This window comes from Zingiber officinale, chromosome 5A (assembly GCF_018446385.1).
Source record: "Zingiber officinale cultivar Zhangliang chromosome 5A, Zo_v1.1, whole genome shotgun sequence".
Lineage (NCBI taxonomy): Eukaryota > Viridiplantae > Streptophyta > Magnoliopsida > Zingiberales > Zingiberaceae > Zingiber > Zingiber officinale.
Window position 1 is genome coordinate 134,283,539 of NC_055994.1, and position 19,834 is coordinate 134,303,372.

Consider the following 19,834-nt stretch of genomic DNA (forward strand, 5'->3'; position numbering starts at 1 on the left):
TCTGTGGGGTATTCACTCCTGAGTTCTGATCAAGAAGAAAAAGCTGTGGTGGCACTGCTCAATAGAGTCACTGTTGGAAATGGGCCCTCATTTGGTTGGGTTTTCATGGCGAAATTCTTGACTGCATTGTCTCAGAAGTTGAGGAGGAATTAGAAGAGACGATAACTACAACCACTGGAGAAAAGAAGGATTGCCTATTTGCTTCGGTTTTATCAAAGCAACTGAACGTGCACAAAGAGGATACAAGCAAAGAGCTTTTAGAATGGGGATCAAGATCCTCATTTGCAAACAGTCGCCCTCCGAACACATGACAGTAGAAAAACGACACCGTAAGAATTGACAAGGAATTTTTCCTCTTCTCTTTGCTCTGTGACTGAACTTTTTTTAGGATCATTCTCAAGCTATCTAAGACGATCGAGACATGAAATAATATAATACACTAGTTCAGTTCAGAAATGATTTGATATTGTAGATTTGTAAGTACTTTCTGTTGGATGAATAAGCTCACCCTAACAACATTTAATGATAAAATCTAGTTATATTATTGCTAAAAGAATTATTAGTTAAAATTAATCTCCATAAGATAGATATTTGAATTCATTGTTCTAATAGTCTCCTATCTATAATGGAGTTGTTCGTATTGACCAACAATGTGAAGAAACAAAGATATCTTAGAATCATGCAATGGTTTTACTATATATTTTTTTAGAAATGATAATTGCATAGGTAAGAGATAATGATTAGGCAAGAATCCAAAAAGATGAAGGGTAGTAGAATAGTCTCTATTTTCTCGCCTTTCACATGTATAACATATTTGTTATTAAATTATTAAATTGTATTGATTAGAAACGACGTTGACGGAAAGGACACATAATTTTGCTTTTTATTTTCTAGACTTAACTTCTACCCAAATTACGGCGGAATATATATATTGGCAACAAAAATATTTTTTTTATTTCGACTAAATTATATTTTACTTTCTTTCGAAAATGTTAAATTAATTAAATTTAATCAAACATTTGACATGCGGATCACATGGGCTTCAGCAGCGAAGCGAATCCATCGTCAGCCCATTTGAGTGCTTCTGCCAGGCATAAGATGGTAAAGAAGGTAATCAATCTAAATTAAATCAAATCTAAAATGAATTAAAATAATTATTCAAATTTAATTTAATTTTTTCTATTAGCTTGAGTTTGCTTCAAACTTGATTGGTGTAGATTCTATTGAACTTTTAATTTGAGTTTATTTGATTGTTGGAATTTTTACTTTGTAAATTTATTTGATTAATTATTAAAGTTATAATACAATTTTATTTATTTATTTTATTTTTTTAAATATAAAAAAATTTAATTGAGTGTTAAAAAATAAAGTTCTAGTAATATTTGTTTAAATGCTATAAAAAGATTTAAAAATTAAAAAGGTTATTAAGTTCTAATAATACGATTTTTAAAAATTATATAATATTTTTTGCTACTCAATCAACTTTTATCTAAAATTTAGAAGAGCCCTAAAAAAGTTAGTAAAAAAGGTGATATATATGATATTTTTGTTATCATTTAAGCAGTAGAACATCTAAAAATTGGAAGAAAAAAAAATATGATGCATTTTATTATTATTTAGAACGATCTTGTGACTTTTAAGAATTAATATACTATATTGTTATTTTAACTTGTACAAAGGATTTAAACTGTCCCTAACTAAAAATAACGTGCACGCACCACATTTTTTATTTTTTTTAATGGTAAATCTATCTAAGCTAAGGGTAATTTAAAATATATATATATATATATATGACTATAATCGAACAAAACCTAACAGTATATTTTAGAAGCTTCTTAAAGGTTATTGCCCAATCAAATGGTCCTACTTAGGTAGGACAATATAATTTATCTTTAAGCATGCAGTGGATTGACAGGCTAAATTAGTGAGAACATAATTTTCCCAAGTACTTTGCCACCCAGATTTCAAAACAAAAAACAAAATCCATGAACTGAAAAAAGCTTCGCAAAGGCCATTTTAAAAAGCCCTTGATAGGAAACATGATGGTTCATGCGTTAACATAAAAACAAAACAATGACAAGGGTACGGATATCCTACTGATCTGTACTCTACTTTCTAAGCCGACGGCAACTTTTTCCCTTTTTTTTTTTTTTTTTTTTTTTTTTTTTTTGTAAATTGCATTTCCCCCCTCCCCTGACACGCGCACCTCCCCTCCCCCCTCTCTCTCCCCCCTTTAAATGTCCGTTCTGCCCCTCTATTTTTTTTGATTTCTTTTTATTTCTTTAATTTTATTTTTAAATTTAATTTAATTTATTAATTTTTTCATTCATACTTATAGATTTTTAAATTTTTATTTAATTTTAATTTTTTAATCAATTTTATTTATTATTTTTCATTAATACTTATATATATTTTTAATTTATTTATTTTTATTTTTTAATTAATTTTGTTTATTATTTTTCATTAATACTTATATTTTTTAAATTTTATTTAAGTTTTATTTTTAATTAATTTTATTTATTATTTTTTAAATACTTATTTAGTTTTATTTTTAATTAATTTTATTTATTATTTTTTAAATATTTATTTAGTTTTATTTCTTTAATCAAATGCGTCGGGAGCAGAATTTGGAGGTAATTTTGATTAAGATTTTTATTTTTATATATTTTCATGTTTTTTTTATTATTATATGTATTCTTCATTTGAAAAAATTATTTTTGTTCCTAAGTTATGAATGTGTTCACTATTAATTATTAGCATTTTTGTTAGTTTTAAATATAAACTAAAAATAAACACAAATTATAAACATATAAAAAATTATTAAAAAATAAAACGGATAAAAAATGATAAAAAAAATTGATTAACAAAAAAAAATCAATAAAAAATAAAATTAAAAAAAATCAATTAAAAAAATAACAGTATTATGAAAAAAAATAATAAATTAAATTAATTAAAAAATAAAAACTAAAAACTAAATAAAATTTATATAAAACTGAAAAAATAAGTATTGATAAAAATAATAAATTAAATTAATTAAAAAATAAAATTTAAAATATACTGAGAGTTATTTTTAAACAAAATTAATTAAAAAATTAAACTAAATAAAAATTAAATAAAATTAAAAAAATTGAAGAGGAGGGCACATGCGTCTTTTGGTAGGGAGATTGGGGAGAAAGAGAGGGGTGTGTGTCAGATGCGGGTGGAAAAAACAGCTCTCTTTTTTTTTTACTTGAGACATGAGGCACGTGAGAGAATAAGGTTATGATCAAAATTCTCCACCGATCTTTTCCATCATCAAGGTTACTTTTTATAATTGTTAAATTTACTCGGATCTAACTGGTATGAATTATGAAAGTGGCATTCATGGGAAAAGTTAAAGAAATATAACATGTAATTGTTCTTAATTTGTGAAGTCATATTTCGACCTTAATTTAAAGCCCCTCCTAGTACGAGAGGTTCGCAGCCCCTTAGCTTGATTGGATCAAAACGATGCCTCATTATTAGAGCACATTAATTACACTTTGCCACACCCTCATAGCTAGCCTGTGAAGCACTTACTAAGAGCATATTCAATCATTAAAGTTCTAAATGAGATTTTTTATGATTTCAATATGTTATATTATTATTATAAAATTTCATTGAAACATGAAAAATTTTCATGCGATCCCTATTGGCAAATAAATTTTTACATGCAGTCCCGCCTATAAAAATCTTTATTTCTATTCCCTAGTCAAACATATTTATCTAATTGCCCATAATACTTTTAGGTATAAAAGTCCAAAAATCAGTATAATTCCTATTAAATTCAGTACATTAAATTAGAATCTAGTATATTTTCTATCAAATTGAGTACGATTCTTTTTTCACCTCAATTGGATGGAAAATATACTAGATTTTATTTAAATAGTAAAGATGAAAATATAATATATTTTCTTTAAATGGTACTCAATTGGATGAAAAATATATTAGATTTTCTTTAAATAGTAAATAATGTTGAATTTATAATGAATTATATTAAGCAGGAAAAAAATCGCGCTCAATTTAATAAAAAATATACTCAATTCTAATTTAATTTACTGAATTTAATAGGAATTATACTCATTTTTAGACTATTTGTACCGAAAAAATATGAGGGTTAATTTCAATAGAAAATGTACTCCATTCTAGCATAAAGTACTGGATTCTAGTGTAAAGTGCTGAATTTAATCAAAAATATATTTGTTTTTAGACTTTTTATACCTAAAAAAATTAGAGGGGCAATTTAGATAACAATATTTGCATGAGAGAGTTGAAACAAGTAATACTTTACATGTAGGGAGTGGAAATAAATTTTTTTATGAAAGGGGACTGTATGCAAAGTTGTGATTATGATTAGGAATTTTTCTTTATTTTACCCTTAAACATCCCCAATGGCTAAAGCTCTAAATAAGTTTTTTTGATGATATAATTAAATACAAAAGAGTAGCTCTGAGTTTTCACTATTACTCTTGAATTATAAACCTCAAACCTCATATCTATAATAATTTGATTTTTTTTATTCGATTTTTTTTTATTTTAAAAATTTCTCACAAATCTTTCGTTGGAGATACTCTAATTAGGGGTGTAGATGAGCCAAGCCACTTGTAAGCTATTCGAAGCTCGATTCGAAAAAAGCTCGTTTGAGCTCGTTTAATGAGGCTCGTTAAGATAAACAAATCAAGTTCAAGCTTCACAATATTTGACTCGTTAGCTCGTGAACATGTTCGTTAAACTCATAAATCAACTTTTAAATAAAAATAATAATAGTTTTGATATTGAATTTATAGATTTTATACTCTATTATGAAAAACATAGACAAATATATTAAATTTATTTATTAGAATAAAATTATAAATTTTAACAAGAATATTAGGGGTGACAATTCGGTTCGGGTTGGCAGGTTGGCGGGTTGGCAAATGACAACCTGAACCCGACCTGATTATTATTTCGGGTCAAAATATTCAACCTGAACCTGATCTGTTTATTTGCACTTGACCCGAATCCGACCCGAACCCGACCCGTTTGACCCGTTTAACCCGCTTGACCCGTTTAACTCGTTCGACCCGAATATGACCTGAATTCATTAAATAAAATTTGTATATTTAATTAAAAATTCAAAATAACATTTATCTACATAAATTGAAAATTCATATCATAAATGATAAGCCATAGCAACATTGCAATCAATAGCACTATGTTTAGGGTTTTTAACTTTTTTAAATTTGTAATTTTAGTTTAAATTTATAATTATTTATAAACGGGTTTGCGGGTTGTAATCGGGTCATTTCAGGTTGACCCGAACCCGACCTGTTTATTAATTGGGTCAAATGGGTCGACCCGATTTCGACCCGAACCCGAAACTACCCAACCCTAACCTGATTTTTTCGTGTTCGGTTCGGGTCGTGTTTTCGTGTCGGGTCAAAAATTGTCACCCCTAAAGAATATTATAATTTTTTAAAAATATATAATTTTATTTTTAATAAATATTTAAATTTACTATTTATATTTATTAAGCTCGTTTAAGTTCGATAAAAGCTCGAATAAACTCGTGAGTTATGAATATATTCATTAAATAAAGTTCGAGCTTGACTCGATTATAAACAAGTCAAACTCAAATATCCAAGAGTTTGATTCGACATACCTCTATTACATCCCTAGCTCTAGTCGAATCCAAATCCACTTTAATTAATGCACATGGACGGCATGCATCGTATCCTTTTTTGACCTTTTTGCCGAGTCGATGAATGCGAGGTCGGTTAATGCATCTATCAAAAGTGCATCTCGTTCGCTAGCCATTAAAATTGATGACGACGAAGACTTGTATTTGGCATTTGCGCCTTTATAGTAGAGGAATAATTGATAGAAGCAATTAATTGACGGCTTGACTTGTGAGGATGCAGGTGAGCTACTAGATTAGTTTTATGGGCTATTTACCACCTGCTACGCTTTCTAAACCCCGACCCCGGCAATGATGCATTGACAAAGTATCTAAACAACGTATGAAGTTGGGGTGTTTTATATTACAACCTGCTCCGCTTTCTAAACCCCGGGGCAATGATGCGTTGACAAAGAGTCTAAATAACATATGACGATGATAAGGTAAGTAACGTGGGGCTCTTAAAGTCGGGATTAAAGTTAAGAAAGACAGATGGTGTTGTGGTCAAAGTTTAGGAGGAGTTAACAATCAGATTGTATGGCCACTACAGGCCAAATGGTCTGATCGATCGAAGCGTGTCTACGTCAAGGACCGGAGCGCCGAGCACAAACTCTTCCGAGCCTTGGTATTAAATTTTGTCTATCAACTTTTGTTTTAAGAAATTAACTTGTTTTATGTTGAATTGATAGGATCACGATTGCACGGTGTTCTTTTGGAGTCCGTTCCTGGTGGAGCTGAAGGAGAGGGAGGGAGACCGTGCCAAGATCCTGCATCTCGACAATCTCTCCACCAGCGCTCGCTTCTGGCGAGGTGCCGACGTCACTGGTGGACGCACCATGGCAAAATGAGGGCCTGGGACTACTTCCAGCTCAGAGAAGAACTCACGGAGGAGATGGAACCCGTCGAGGCTTTCAACAAAGCCCTTAGAACTTGGGCTCGCTGGGTCGACCGCAACGTCGACCCTTGCCGGACCGCCTTCTTCCGCAGCATCTCGCCAGAGCACAAGAGGTAATTCGGAAAGTTTGAAACACAAAATGCAGAACCGAAATCTGATTTCAGTTAATGTGAAATTGTGAATGGCGGATTAAACTGCAGGGAGAATTTACAATGGTGCTACAACCGAACTCGACCCTTCTCCGACAACGAGGGATATCTGCAGCTGTTTCCCAAGTCGATGGTGAAGCTGGTAGAGAGGACCCTCCTGAAGATGAGGACGCCAGTGCGTTATCTCAACGTGATGAAGCTGTCAGAGTTCAGGCGGGACGCCCACACGGGCGTGTAAACTAAACGGCAGGGGAAGTTCCTGACGCCAGAGCAGAGGAAGGAACTGAAGAGGTTTGCCGACTGCAGCCACTGGTGCTTGCCCGGATTGCCCAACACTTGGAACGAACTCCTATTTGCCTCCCTCCTGGAAACCAGCTTCCCTGCTTCATGAACAGAGGCTGGTGGATCACAATCCTTGACGGTGTGACTCAAGATTCTGATGGCGCTTATATATTCTTTTTGAATCTAATTAGCAGCAATAGTTGAATATCAGTCGACGTAGGTATGCAAATTGACTTCTTGTAGATTTCATGCAAGAAGAGGCAGCAGTGACCTGTGTATTTGTGGCGTAGCAGAATGCTGCATCATATCCTTGTTACGTGCTCACTCAACCACAGAATTCAACAGTTTTTCCTTTCAAAAAATAAAAAAGAAAAGAAAAAAGAAGGATAAATCATGTTCCTGGAAACGAAGTAGAGACCAGAATCACATGCATCTTTTCTTTTCGAATTACAAGATCAAACAAGAGAATGTTCTCTTTAGATGTATTACACTTGTGGTGGCGTAACTTGCGTCGTTCCAAAAGCCATAGTTATCTCAATCATGCAATGCCTTTATAAATGTTGAGAGTACAAGTATTAGGTAATTTTGTATGCAGAAACACCTATATGGCATGAGATCAAGTGCACAGATCACACAACACAGATATCTACGTCCTTAAAACATTTGTTGCTGTCAATTGCTTCATGAGGTTGGAGTACCATATGGACATCAATGCATATAGATGGATAGATACAAAATCAAATTCATTCACTTTTACCTTAGTCCATTAGCTAGGTGATCACAAACAAAAGGCATGCAGCTAACTCAATAGTGTTGGCCGAAGGAATCATATTCATTCATTGAACTCTAACTGAGAATATATGATAAGTGGCATTCAAATCCATTAAACAGTATATTACATTTCATTAAGTAGAATTTTGTCAATATTCTCTCTATTTATTTTCTAACATTTTTTTTTCATCTATTATATTTTGTACCAACACCATCAAATTACTATGGATAATAATGTTCATTATATGTACAGACACACACACACACACTTACACATATGTTCTACTTATCTCATCTATCCATCTCAGTATTTACTATCAAAGAATATATCAAAATGCAAGATTAAAATGCAAATTACTACTTCAGATGGCTCCAAAAAGATTATAAAATAGACAAAATAACCTCATGTGATCTTCACCATCACTTTAAACCAAGTTAAGGCAGAGAATTAACCAAACCATAGAAAATAAATTTTGAATAAATGGGATGTTTCTAAGATAATTATCATATTCAGTTATAATCCAGCCATCATCCACCCATAATTTCTACTCCAAAAAAATGCCCAATAGCAAGTTGAGCATCTGTTGTCACTAAGATAAAAGTACCAACACAGTATTTAATAATTGTTAACCCTAAATAAAGTAGTCCTAATTTCTACATTTAAAAGCACATAATTGCAAAAGCAACTATTATCATCACACAAAATCTACTTTTAATTTCTACTTCCAAAATAGCACGAATGCAAGACAAATTGATCCTGCTGAAACAAAAGTACCAACACAGTACTTCATAATCTCAAATTTTCCAGCTTCCAGTCCTGCTTCCACTTCAATAATTTCCTATAAACAAGAACAAAAAAAATCAAATTACCAATGCAAATAAGAGTTTATACAAAACTATCAAAACACTATGACCTAAAATACTTTACCCGGTTAAATTTGCTTGTTAATTTAATAACCAATTTCTTAAAAACTCTCTCCAGTTTTTCATTTTTTCGTTCCACCGAATTAAAATGACCATCCTGAAATAAAAAGATAAACTTATAAATGGAATTAGCAAATAGTAAAGATGAAAAAAAATATCATTAGTAGATAATAATCAATATATCAATAAAATAACAATATACATAGAATTTCCAGTTATGTGATAGAAATAAAATTCAGATTCCACCAATTAAATCTTCTTTGGAGACATTGATTCACTAGTTTAATATTTAGTAAATATTTATCAAATTATAATAATAGAAACGTACATCGAATAATAGGTATGATCATTGCAAAGACAAGGTTAAAAAGATAAATCTAATTTTCAAGTCAAACTAGGTCATAAAGATAAAAACCTAAATGCCATTCAATGCCACTTAAATCCGAAATATTATCATGATAATATTTTATACTATCTAAAAGTTCATCTCAAGTAATAGATATCACAATAACTAGCACAATAAAATATAGTCTAAATATCTCAATATTACTTATAATAGAGGGATATATGATTCATTTTCCAAATCAAATACTTAAGACATACGTAGAAACTAATTTGCATTGTTCAAGAAATTTTTTATTGTTTGATTAAATTTTATTCTATTTTCTAAAATAATAGAGCAAAATCAACAAACTATGCAAGTGACTATCATGTCAAGGTTAGCTTGGTTTCAAGGATAAATAGGTACATACATTCAACTATATTGGCTTGCATTCGCTAAAAAAAAATTAATTGCTAAGTGTATAACATGAAAGGTTTATTTGGTAAAGAAATTGTCCATTGTAAAATATAATAATTATGACGAAGAAATAAATTGCAGATGTAAAGATTATATCATAAAGTAACTATAACTCAAAATAGATACACTTTGCATGTAGATATCTTCAACACAATATCCAAATTCCAAACATATTCTCCAACATAAGGTACTCTCTAATTTAAGATGAGACAAGAAATGATGCATTATTTAAGATCCTATCTATATCCTTATAGGAGTTGTCATACTAAACAATCAAACAAGATTAGCAGCACATTCATCTTTATTAATTAGAATATAAAATAACTTAAAATTTTCTATTTAAAAGGAGGATCAACTTACAAAGAGTATTCAAAAATTGAGTAAAAAGATAATAGAATGAAAATAAATAAATTAAATCGTATTGCATTCATCCCATAGATTGTTGACAAAGCAAATTTTGATATAGTGTCATTGACAGTAGTACATATCAAGCGACTATATCAATCAAAAAATTATTGAATCAACTTCAATATCTACTAAAATTGTGTAAGTTACAATATTTTAATACACAACACTAATGAATAAAAATATTTTCGAATCAACTAAATATATGCATTAAGAATCAAACAAATAAAAAATTGATAATTACGTATAGCATAGTCATTTTAAAAATGGACAAAATTATTTGTCAATTAGCTAAACACTAGATATATTTACACTTCATATTACCTGCATGTGTTTCATTTCTAACTTGAATTGGGATAGATCAGAATTTTGTTCCTCCTTAAACTATAAAAACATCAAATAAATTATCAACTTCGGTAAAAAAAGCATAATAAATTTCAAGAATACTGAAATAGATGTCAAAACCTCATTGATTGCCGACTTTGACACAACAAATTGTGCCAAATGATCTAAATTAGTATTCAAAAATGTCGTCAATGTTGATATGATTATGTATGCTTGATTAGGAGGCAAGCCTTGAGCCTCTAATCTTCTAATCTGCAAAAAGATTATGCAGAATTCAATTTCATTAGTAGACAAATTCAATGTCATTGTACAGAACATACGAGAGTCGATGTGTCAACAAGATAAGTATTATTTCCGTATATCTATGTGACTTTCGAAGAAGACAAAGAAGGCGAAGAATAACACCATAGAGACGCTAAAGAGGGTCGGATCATTGACACTCTCTTGGAAACGAACGATAAGGGCGACATCGAAACCGAATAGAGCGAGCGGCAAGGGGAAAGGGGAAGAAGAGAGCGAGCTGGCGAAACCTAGATTGGCAAGTTATTTTATTTCATCCGTTAGATCGTTAAGGATGTTTCATGACAGCCCGTTTACCTGAACTAATTAAAAATATATTTTTTAAATAGATATAATAACATATACTGCTAATACAATTAAATTTAAGAAAATTAGACTATGCTAACTAATCACCGTATCAATTTATAATAAAATCAAATTGTCCCAAGGCATAACGCAAACGGTGGGTGTATGACATCTCTGACGTAATAGACAGGGGTCGATTATCAGGAACTGACGACCTGAAGTTTACCACACCATGCGCTTATGACATATGCACCTGCATTTATCTCCCTCCATATCCGTGGGGCTGACACTAGGAGGCCGTTAAGGTAGCGGGTCTATTTTTTTATAAAATCAAACGCTCCGAGTTATGGTCTAGGAGAGCGTCAAATTGTCACTTAGATATCCATAGTTCGATCATCAATTACAACACATTTACAAGATTTTTTTTTCCTAAATAGGGCATGCAACCACTGGATGTTGAGCTTTTCGACCTTACTAATTTATCCTGATAGTTGATGAAAAATTTATATGCGACTAAAATGATCGCTTCAGATTTACTATTAACTGGTTCAACATTATAATAAAATTAAATCATGATATTTTAATCAAATTTTGACAGATAATAGCTAAATCATAATGCTTAGATAATAAAATTGTAACACCTGTTATAATTAAATACTAACTCCATGTATTAATACAAAATAATGAGAGTTCAACTATAGCATCTTTCAAATTAGAAGATGGTACCCTTCGAATAAATTTGTAGTCACCAAATTTTATTTGGTTTTGGTCGGATATTCACCAAATAATTGATGATAATAACATAACCTTTTTATACATTTTATCCGGTCTTACCTCAATTGATACGATATGTTATAAATCGGGCATAGAAGTGTTGTGATAGTCAAAGTTAAAATGAGGTGATAGTTAAGTCAGGGTGACATGACAATCAGAGTTAGAACATATGCAGCTAAACGAGTCACTCTCACCCGGGTTTAGCCCTTCTCACATTAAGGCCTCCAATATGCAGCTGGACGGCTCAAGGGTCGATCGGCCTAAAGAGGTTTAGTGCTTCATTTCTCAGTATCAAGGTACCTAATATGGAGTCGGTTGACCATATAGCCAGTCAGATTTATGGGACCATATTTTCCATTCTTTAAGCACAAGTCTCTTAGCATACCCTCGATTAAACTTAAAGTCGGTCAGACTTATAAGACTTATTGCTCCACTCAGCCAAAATACACAGAGTAAACCTAGTCGGTCTTCAGTATCCAAGCGAGTATATGGGATAACTCCCCACCCTTCAGAAGCAATCTCCCAATCTATAGCCGAACAGACTAATATCCGATTAGGCTTATAGAGTCAAAAAACTCAGTATACAATCGGTCAATCCCACAATACTATTCTCAGTAGACAGCTGGTCGATCACAACTTCAGTTGGGTTTACTGGGCCCATCAGCTTAACCTCTTATATATGCAAGGTAAATGGATAAGGTAGTTCTCAATATAAACTTGGTCGAACATCAAGCCAACCAGACTTCCAGATCTCAAGTTATCATTTCAGGGCCAAGCCCCATAATATATGGATGATCGGCTCAAAATATCGATCGAATTTCTCGGGACTCAGTTCCTTATTCTTTAAAAGCAAGTCTGCCAGCATATGGATGGTTGGTCATAGAACCGGCCTGACCCATGGGACTCGGTTCCCTGTTGCTTGAATATCAGATTGCCAGTAGCAAGTCACACCACATATAGCCGAGCGGCCTAGAAGACGGACGATCTTACGGGACTTAGAACCCTACTCCTTGTGTACTAGTCTGCTATAATACTGTTGCTCGGATATAAGGCTGATCAGAATACCTCCAGGAATCACAACAACCCGCCAAAAATAACAACAATTTGTCAAAGAATATTCTGCTATTATAACGTATACATGCTAAGGAACCTTCCTCGGAGGATGGCTATACACTTTCTATCGTCCGACATATTCTAACAGTATATTCTCTTAACCACCTCATTAATGCTGGAGTTTATATAAAGCGATTCATATATAGCTAACGCAAGATTCCTAGGAGGGTGACTGTACATCTCCCTGGCTATATATCTTCCATTATGGGATAACTTCTGACGTCAAACATTCTTTACCACCTCTTTATTATGGAGATTATAAGAGCCGGTATAAAAGAGGGGGTTCTCTCCGTTGACCAGGTATGATTTACTGTGTGCGTGTACGCATCTACTGTTCATCTTCTCCACTTTTGACTCGGCTATCGTAATGACTTGAGTGTTGGAGAGCTTGCGCTAGGGACCCCATTTCTGGTTCTCACTCTAACGTTGCCTTGGCTCTCTCTTTGGTGTGTGCAGAGAGGAAGGAGAAAGGAAGGAGGTACCAGAAGTCTTTTTTTTAATCTCCAATTTGAAGTCTTCTTCCGGTCAACAACAGCGCCATATACCTAACATGTCATCTTCCTGATTTTAGACAAGATCAAATTTGACGTCATCTGTGAGAATCTTCGCCTGAATCTGAAACGTTGAGATGGAAAAAGCTGGATGACTCATAGCCGTCACCCTATCTCTTGAAGATTTAAAGTTGTTAATAGTAGCTCGAGCGTAGAGATTGATGCAGCAACAACAAGCAGCAGCAGAGATTCTGTTACTGAACGATCCAGCTACGTCTATGAAAAGCCCTCACGCTGAACGAGAGACCAGAATGGAAGGCCTCACTGGGTTCCAGTCGGTCCCTCCACCAACTCTTAGTTTCATGCCAGCACCTGCTCTACAAGTAAGCCTTCCACCCGTGTCGCCATGTTGCATACCACCGGGAACTGTTTCATACCCCATTCGACGACGCATGCCTAGCGGAGAGGCCCTAAGTATCGTCCTCATGAGATGCGCCCGCATGAGATTTGTACAAAGGAAAGACTCCAATGGCTAGCGGCTCTCCCAAGCAATTAAGTATGTCATTCTCCTATGAAATATTGGAGGGCAAACTGCGAAGCCACTTCCGACCCCTGACAATAGGAGAATATGAAGGGGCAACCGACCAAAAGATCACCTCCTCAAGTTCGAAAATGCCATAAATCTTAATCAATACACAGATGGCGTGAAGTGTCGAGTATTCCTCACCACAATCTCTGTCTCGACACAGAGGTGGTTAAACCGACTGTCGACCGAATCCATCTACTGCTTCAAGGATTTATGTAAGGCTTTCCTTCATCATTTCGCCAGCAGCCGTCGATACACAAAACCACCTGAGCATAATCTCCCTCAAACGGGGGTCCAAGGACTCTCAGGATCTACATCAAAAACTTCAACTAGATGACCATGGATGTTCCTTCAGTCACTCTGAGATTCTAGTGAGTGTCTTCTCTCAAGGACTTGCAGATAGTCAGCTTTCCGATCTTTAATTAAGAAGCCCCCACAGGAGTTTGACCATCTACTTGATTAATAATTTATCAACTTCGATAAAAAAGCATAATAAATTTCAAAAATATTCAAAAGAATGTCAAAACCTCATTCATTATTGACTTTGACACAACAGACTGTGTCAAATGATCTAAATTAATATTCAAAAATTTAGTCAATGTTGATATGATGGCATATGCTTGATTAGCAGACAAACCTTCAACTTCTAATCTTCTAACCTGCAAAGAGATTAAAATAGAAACCAATTGATAAGTAGACAAATTCAATATCAGTGTATAGAACCTACCAGAGTCGATGTATCAACAAGGTAACTCTTATTTCCATAGATCTCTGTGACTTTCGAAGAAGGCGAAGAAGAATATAGTAGAGACGCTAACGAGGGTCAGATCAGTGATATTCTCTTAGAAGCGAGCAATAAGGGTGACATCGGAAACAGAAGAAAGTGAGGGCAAGGGGAACAAAGCAAGTGGCAAGGGGGAAGGAAGAGAGCGAGCAGCAACGGCGTGGGGTGTGGGGCGTGGGGTCGGACATGACTGAGAAACCTAGATCGACATGTTATTTTATTTCATCCGTTAGATGATTAGGGATGTTTCATGATCATCCATTCACCTGATTTAATTAAAAATAAATTTTTAAGAAATTTAATAAGATATACAACTAATACAATTAAATTTTAGTATATTAAATTATGATAACTATCCACCGTATCAATTTATAATAAAATCAAACACCCCCGAGGTTATAGTGCAACGGAGAGGTGTCAAATTGCTACCCATATATCCGTTGTTCGATCCCTAACTACAGCTCCTTGGTAGATATTTTTCTTTCAAATGGGGCACGCAACCACAAAATGCTAGACACTGCGAATGTTTTCTGATTTACCCTGACAACCGGTGGGTAATTTCCATTGGATGAGGCTGATCGCCCCAAGTTTGGTGTTAACTGGTTCAACACGGTAACTTTCTTATACATTTTATCCGGTCTTATCTCAATCATCCTAGAAATTTGGAACATGGCGAAGTGACTCACCAGTCACCAAAGTTTCAGAATTTAACTTACCATGTTTTTTACATCAGTCGTCAGATCCATCTTCTGTGTACAGATTCAAAAACACTATTGTTTCTCCTTTCCTAATTCTCTAACCTGAGCCACTGTCATTGGTTAATATTGTAGCTCATCTGATCAAACCTCTGCAAGTTCGCCCACACCAGATAACATTTCAAATATTTTCCAAATGCTTCATATAGTTTGGGGCCACATCCAAGTCCAGTGCCTAAACCTTGCCCAAAACTTGCACAAAAATTCAATTCCAAGTTTACAGCAACACAATCAGTTCGGGAAAGGTTTCTCATCCAGGACAGTGCATTACGCACATACAAGCAAGGTTTTGTTGAAAATATGAATTAAAAATAGATTACAAAAAATAAACTCTAATGTGTATGGGAGCTTAGTCTCACTCACGCCAGAAGCTATATAACATAAAGACTGATTTAAATTGAATTACAAATTTGGATGTTGTGAACATTTACTCGCATGGGGAGTGTCAGGATTCAGACTGTACTAAATCTAGTGACTCATGTGTGTGCGCAAATTGCGCGTATCAAATGGCAGACCAATCGAGGCAAAGTTTGCCTGAGTAGATCAGCCAATGTTTTTGCCACTGGATCAATTTTTTCATGCCTACTCACTTTTGTAACAGACGCACTAATAATCAACCTGAAAATGGTAAGGTGTTAATAGTGAATCCATAACCGGCCAAGTGGTAACAACATCAGCTGTTAGCGTTATCACTTGGGCATCCAGAGACTATGAATGACCTTTACCATGCCATTTAATACCATTATGAATCGGAATCTATATAAGGAGCTCCTTATTGACAAACATTGTAAAGAAATAAAAATATCTTAGAGTATCTCAATCATGCAATGGTTTTAAAAATGTTTTATAAACGATAATTGTATATGTAAAAGTTATTAATTAGCTAAGAATTCTAAAAGATGGAGCATAGAGTATTCTCTAATTTCACCCTCCTAATATATTTCTTATTAAATTGTATTTATTATGAACAAAGTGTGAATTATAGAATATTTTGCCAAAAGTAGCAAACCTTAAGAGGGAAATTGAAATTTCTCCTATTTTTTAGCAAATGGAAGTCATGAGAGGACAATTCACAGCAACCTATTGCAAATTATATTGACACCATGAGAAGGCAATTGCTGAGTACAAGTATTAGGGAATTTTGTATGCAGAAACAACTACATCGCATGAGATCAAGTGTTCAGATCACACAACACAAACATATATCTTGTAGATGATATGACATCCATATGATCCTGGAATATGTCATTAAAACATTTGTTGCTGTTAATTGCTGTGTAAGGTTGAAGTATCACATGGACATCAATGAAACACAGAGCGTGCATAGATGGATACAGAATCAAATATATTCACTTTTAACTTAGTCCATTAGCAAGGCGATCATAAACTAAAGGAATGCACTAACTCGATAATATTGGGCCTGTTGACCGCATGACTCATATATTCATCCATTGTGCTCTAATTAATCCTTCTCCGTAATAGCCAAAAACAGTGAAGCAGCAAGAGAACATTATTAAGAAAATCGTTGAGAAATAATGGTGCAATATGTTTGTTTCAGCATGGGAATATTATGGAAAAAAAATGATTAAGCCTGATTTTAATATGCTCAATTTAGGGTGGCTGATCTAAATATAAAGTTTCATGTAATTAAAAATTTTAATATTAAAAATACCACCAATAAATTATAATTGAGATATAGAAGACATATTTTACTTACCAAACAAATCTTTCCAATACCTCCCATGCCAAACCTAAAAACATCAGAATGTTTTTTTTTCTTCTTCCTGCAGTTCCATGGGTAAGCCAAATTATTCTCAACTTATCCTCATTTCTTCGGCCAAACTGGAACATTTCACTCCGCAAGAAAATCTGCTACCTGTCAAAAATAACCTCTCTGTGTTTAACTTCCAATTTCCAACAGCCGGATCGCAACACACAAAAAAGGAGAAAGAGACAGAACGAATACCAACAGACGGTTTCTTTTGGATCGTCGCTCAGAATTAAATCGATCTGCCCAGGCCTGCTTTAGACGCAAATCTCAAAAGGGTTTGGTTTGGATGGTGGTGGCGGCGCAGTGAAATAGAGAGGGTTATATAGGGAATCCACAATCGGATCCCTAGCAGATTGCGGGTTGACGGGTTGACGCACGTCGGAACGGGCGTGGAACGGGCACGGGAACGCCTCACGCCGTTCTCGGACGTTATAATAGTAAAAGAACGAATAGAACGTCGGAACGGATCGGAAATGATTATCTCCTGATGAATCGGAAAACGACGTCGGAGGCGCTCCGGCGTGGCCTGATCGGGAAGCTTGCGCGCTGTCGAAGAAGGCGGCGGCGGCAATTTAGGGTTGCTACGCGTGAGAAGTGAGGCAAGAGAGAGGAGACGGAGAATTTAATAAATAAAATTTATTTTCTAAAAATATAATCATTTTAATATATAATATAATAAAAAATCATTTTAAATTTTTATAAAATCTAAAAAAAACTATATAATCATATAAACTTATTTTCTTATTAACTATTATTTATATTATTATTACTTTCTAAGTAAATTTAATTAGATTAAATTTTAATTAATTTTAATTATTATCATATTATATATATATAATATTTATTATTTATTTTTATTATTATTGTTGAGTATTTTAGGCAAAACTTTAAATGATTAGTATATCGTTGAATATTTAGTACGAGAAATTGCTAATAAATTAAACATAAATTTAAAAATTTATTAAGTGATATATATATACGGACCCCAACCATTTTGTGCAATGGCGGAGCGGATTTATAGCCCACTCGAGTTACAAATATCCTCCAAATGGGTACTCGGGCTAGAGACCCCCTTGCTCATTTGGGAATGGAAAAAACAATACAATCAAAGAGTAAAATTAACACAACTTTAGTTGGGTCTCCCGGGCTATAGCCTGGGTAGCCTAAAGCCTAGCTCCGCCATTGGTTGAGTGAAACACATGGTTCGTCGGAACGGACATGGAACGACTGGAACGGACGTTCCGGCACAGGAAGATCTTATGTCGTGCCAAAGTTTCAGTGAATAACATTTCGGCTTCTCAACGTCTATGGACTTGACGACGTTACTGCTATTCAAAATGGAGGATGAAGGACGGCGACGGAGGTGCTCTTCGGCGTGGCCGGATCGAGTAGTTCATCGATGCGGGCACGATGGTGGTGGGAAACACAAGCGGCGCGAGAAGACGAACGTCGAATGGCAGGCTGTACTAGAATTAGGGCAAGATTGAGTTTTTAATAAAAATTTTATTTTAATTAATAAATATATTTTATACTTTTTAAGCCCGTCCGATTATTTTATTAAAATATAATAAAATATATATATATATATATATATATAACAGATTTATTATTTATTGTTATTATATTTTTTTTCCCAGTGTTTTATCATTTCCTTAAATATTAAAAGTGTTATTTTTAATTCTTAAATTACTAATAATCTAAACGTAAATTAAATTTTTTAATTAAGTCAAAGTTTTAATTGTATTTTTCTATATATATACATACACGCGTCGTGCCACGCCGCGCCGCGATCGTTCCATGAAATAATATTGGAACTGGAACGACAGAGTCCGCGATGATTACCGCAACCGTTCCGACGAACCATGCTCTCTTGGTCGGTAGAGCTCTTCAACAAGAGCGAGAAGAGGGGAGGGGTGCTCACTTTGCTTCTGAAGTCCGTCTAGATGGGGAACCTGGCTACTTTCGGGTCGACCCCGGCGACCCACCATTCGGACCGCTTGTGCCTCCTCAATTGTCGGATAAGGATGTGAGTCTGTTTGTTCCCGTCGCAGCAGTGAACGCATTGTGGGAAAATGTTCTCAATGTCCGTGTACATGTTTAAATTAGCTGTTTGATTCCGCGACTTCTGTTCTCTCACAAAGGTACCTTCAACCCATTAGCATGATTGATGTGCAAAATTTAATTAATTAGACCAATTGATTCGACAGACTTTTATTTTCTCAATAAAGTTTTGTCAATTGTTAACCTATTAGCCTAATTGAGTAACAAGGCTGAGTCAATTATGTCAATCAATTCAGTAGCTATTTGTTTTCTCGTTAAACAACTATTAATTCATTGTCTCAATTGAGTAGCTCCTCAATCGATCAGATGAATTGATCCGAGCATGCAAACTTAGAATTTCAAGTTTAGAATTTGTCAAACGATTATACTTCTTGATAATCGATTTCTAATCGTAATTTCAGTCGTTCCAAGATGAATTTGTATCTTGTAACCTCAACTACATGACTTATTTTATCCAACATTCAATCATGACCTACTGAGATTTCTCAGTACTTAGTATTCGATCAACCTTGACATGTCAGAGCTTCTTCACCAAATATTTGGTCAACCTTTGATTTACTTGGCGAATAAGGTGTGGCCCCTGAAGTTATGGTCAAAATCAAGAGAATCGACTGATGTGTTAGTCAAAGTTAAGGAGGAGTCAACAGTTGAGGCTAGCATGGGCACATGT

At 34.1% G+C, this 19,834-nt stretch overlaps 1 protein-coding gene across 2 annotated transcripts; it reads right to left on the reverse strand.

The window, feature by feature from the left end:
- Positions 1-8,231: 8,231 nt before the first annotated feature.
- LOC121981930 lies at positions 8,232-17,708 on the reverse strand. 2 transcript variants are annotated; one of them, XM_042534715.1, is made up of 6 exons: positions 17,299-17,708; positions 17,050-17,208; positions 10,365-10,496; positions 10,224-10,283; positions 8,700-8,792; positions 8,232-8,610 (listed from the first exon to the last, which is right to left on the reverse strand). In XM_042534715.1, exons 2-6 carry the CDS (start codon positions 17,074-17,076, stop codon positions 8,491-8,493), a joined length of 432 nt encoding a protein of 143 aa, XP_042390649.1. In that variant the 5' UTR covers positions 17,077-17,208; positions 17,299-17,708; the 3' UTR covers positions 8,232-8,490. The 2 variants fall into 2 exon arrangements, with proteins under 2 accessions (XP_042390649.1, XP_042390651.1); XM_042534717.1 differs by lacking the exon at positions 10,224-10,283.
- Between the last annotated feature and the right edge of the window lie 2,126 nt (positions 17,709-19,834).

What these genes read in the sequence shown, in the direction of transcription:
- LOC121981930 (XM_042534715.1), bottom strand. Translation starts at nt 17,076, where the DNA reads ATGGGAGGTATTGGAAAGATTTGTTTG. An exon ending in GTATTGGAAAGATTTGTTTG is followed by an intron (nt 10,497 to 17,049) that starts GTAAGTAAAATA and finishes ATCTTTTTGCAG; the next exon opens with ATTAGAAGATTAGAGGCTCA. An exon ending in TAGAAATGAAACACATGCAG is followed by an intron (nt 8,793 to 10,223) that starts GTAATATGAAGT and finishes TTTTTATTTCAG; the next exon opens with GATGGTCATTTTAATTCGGT.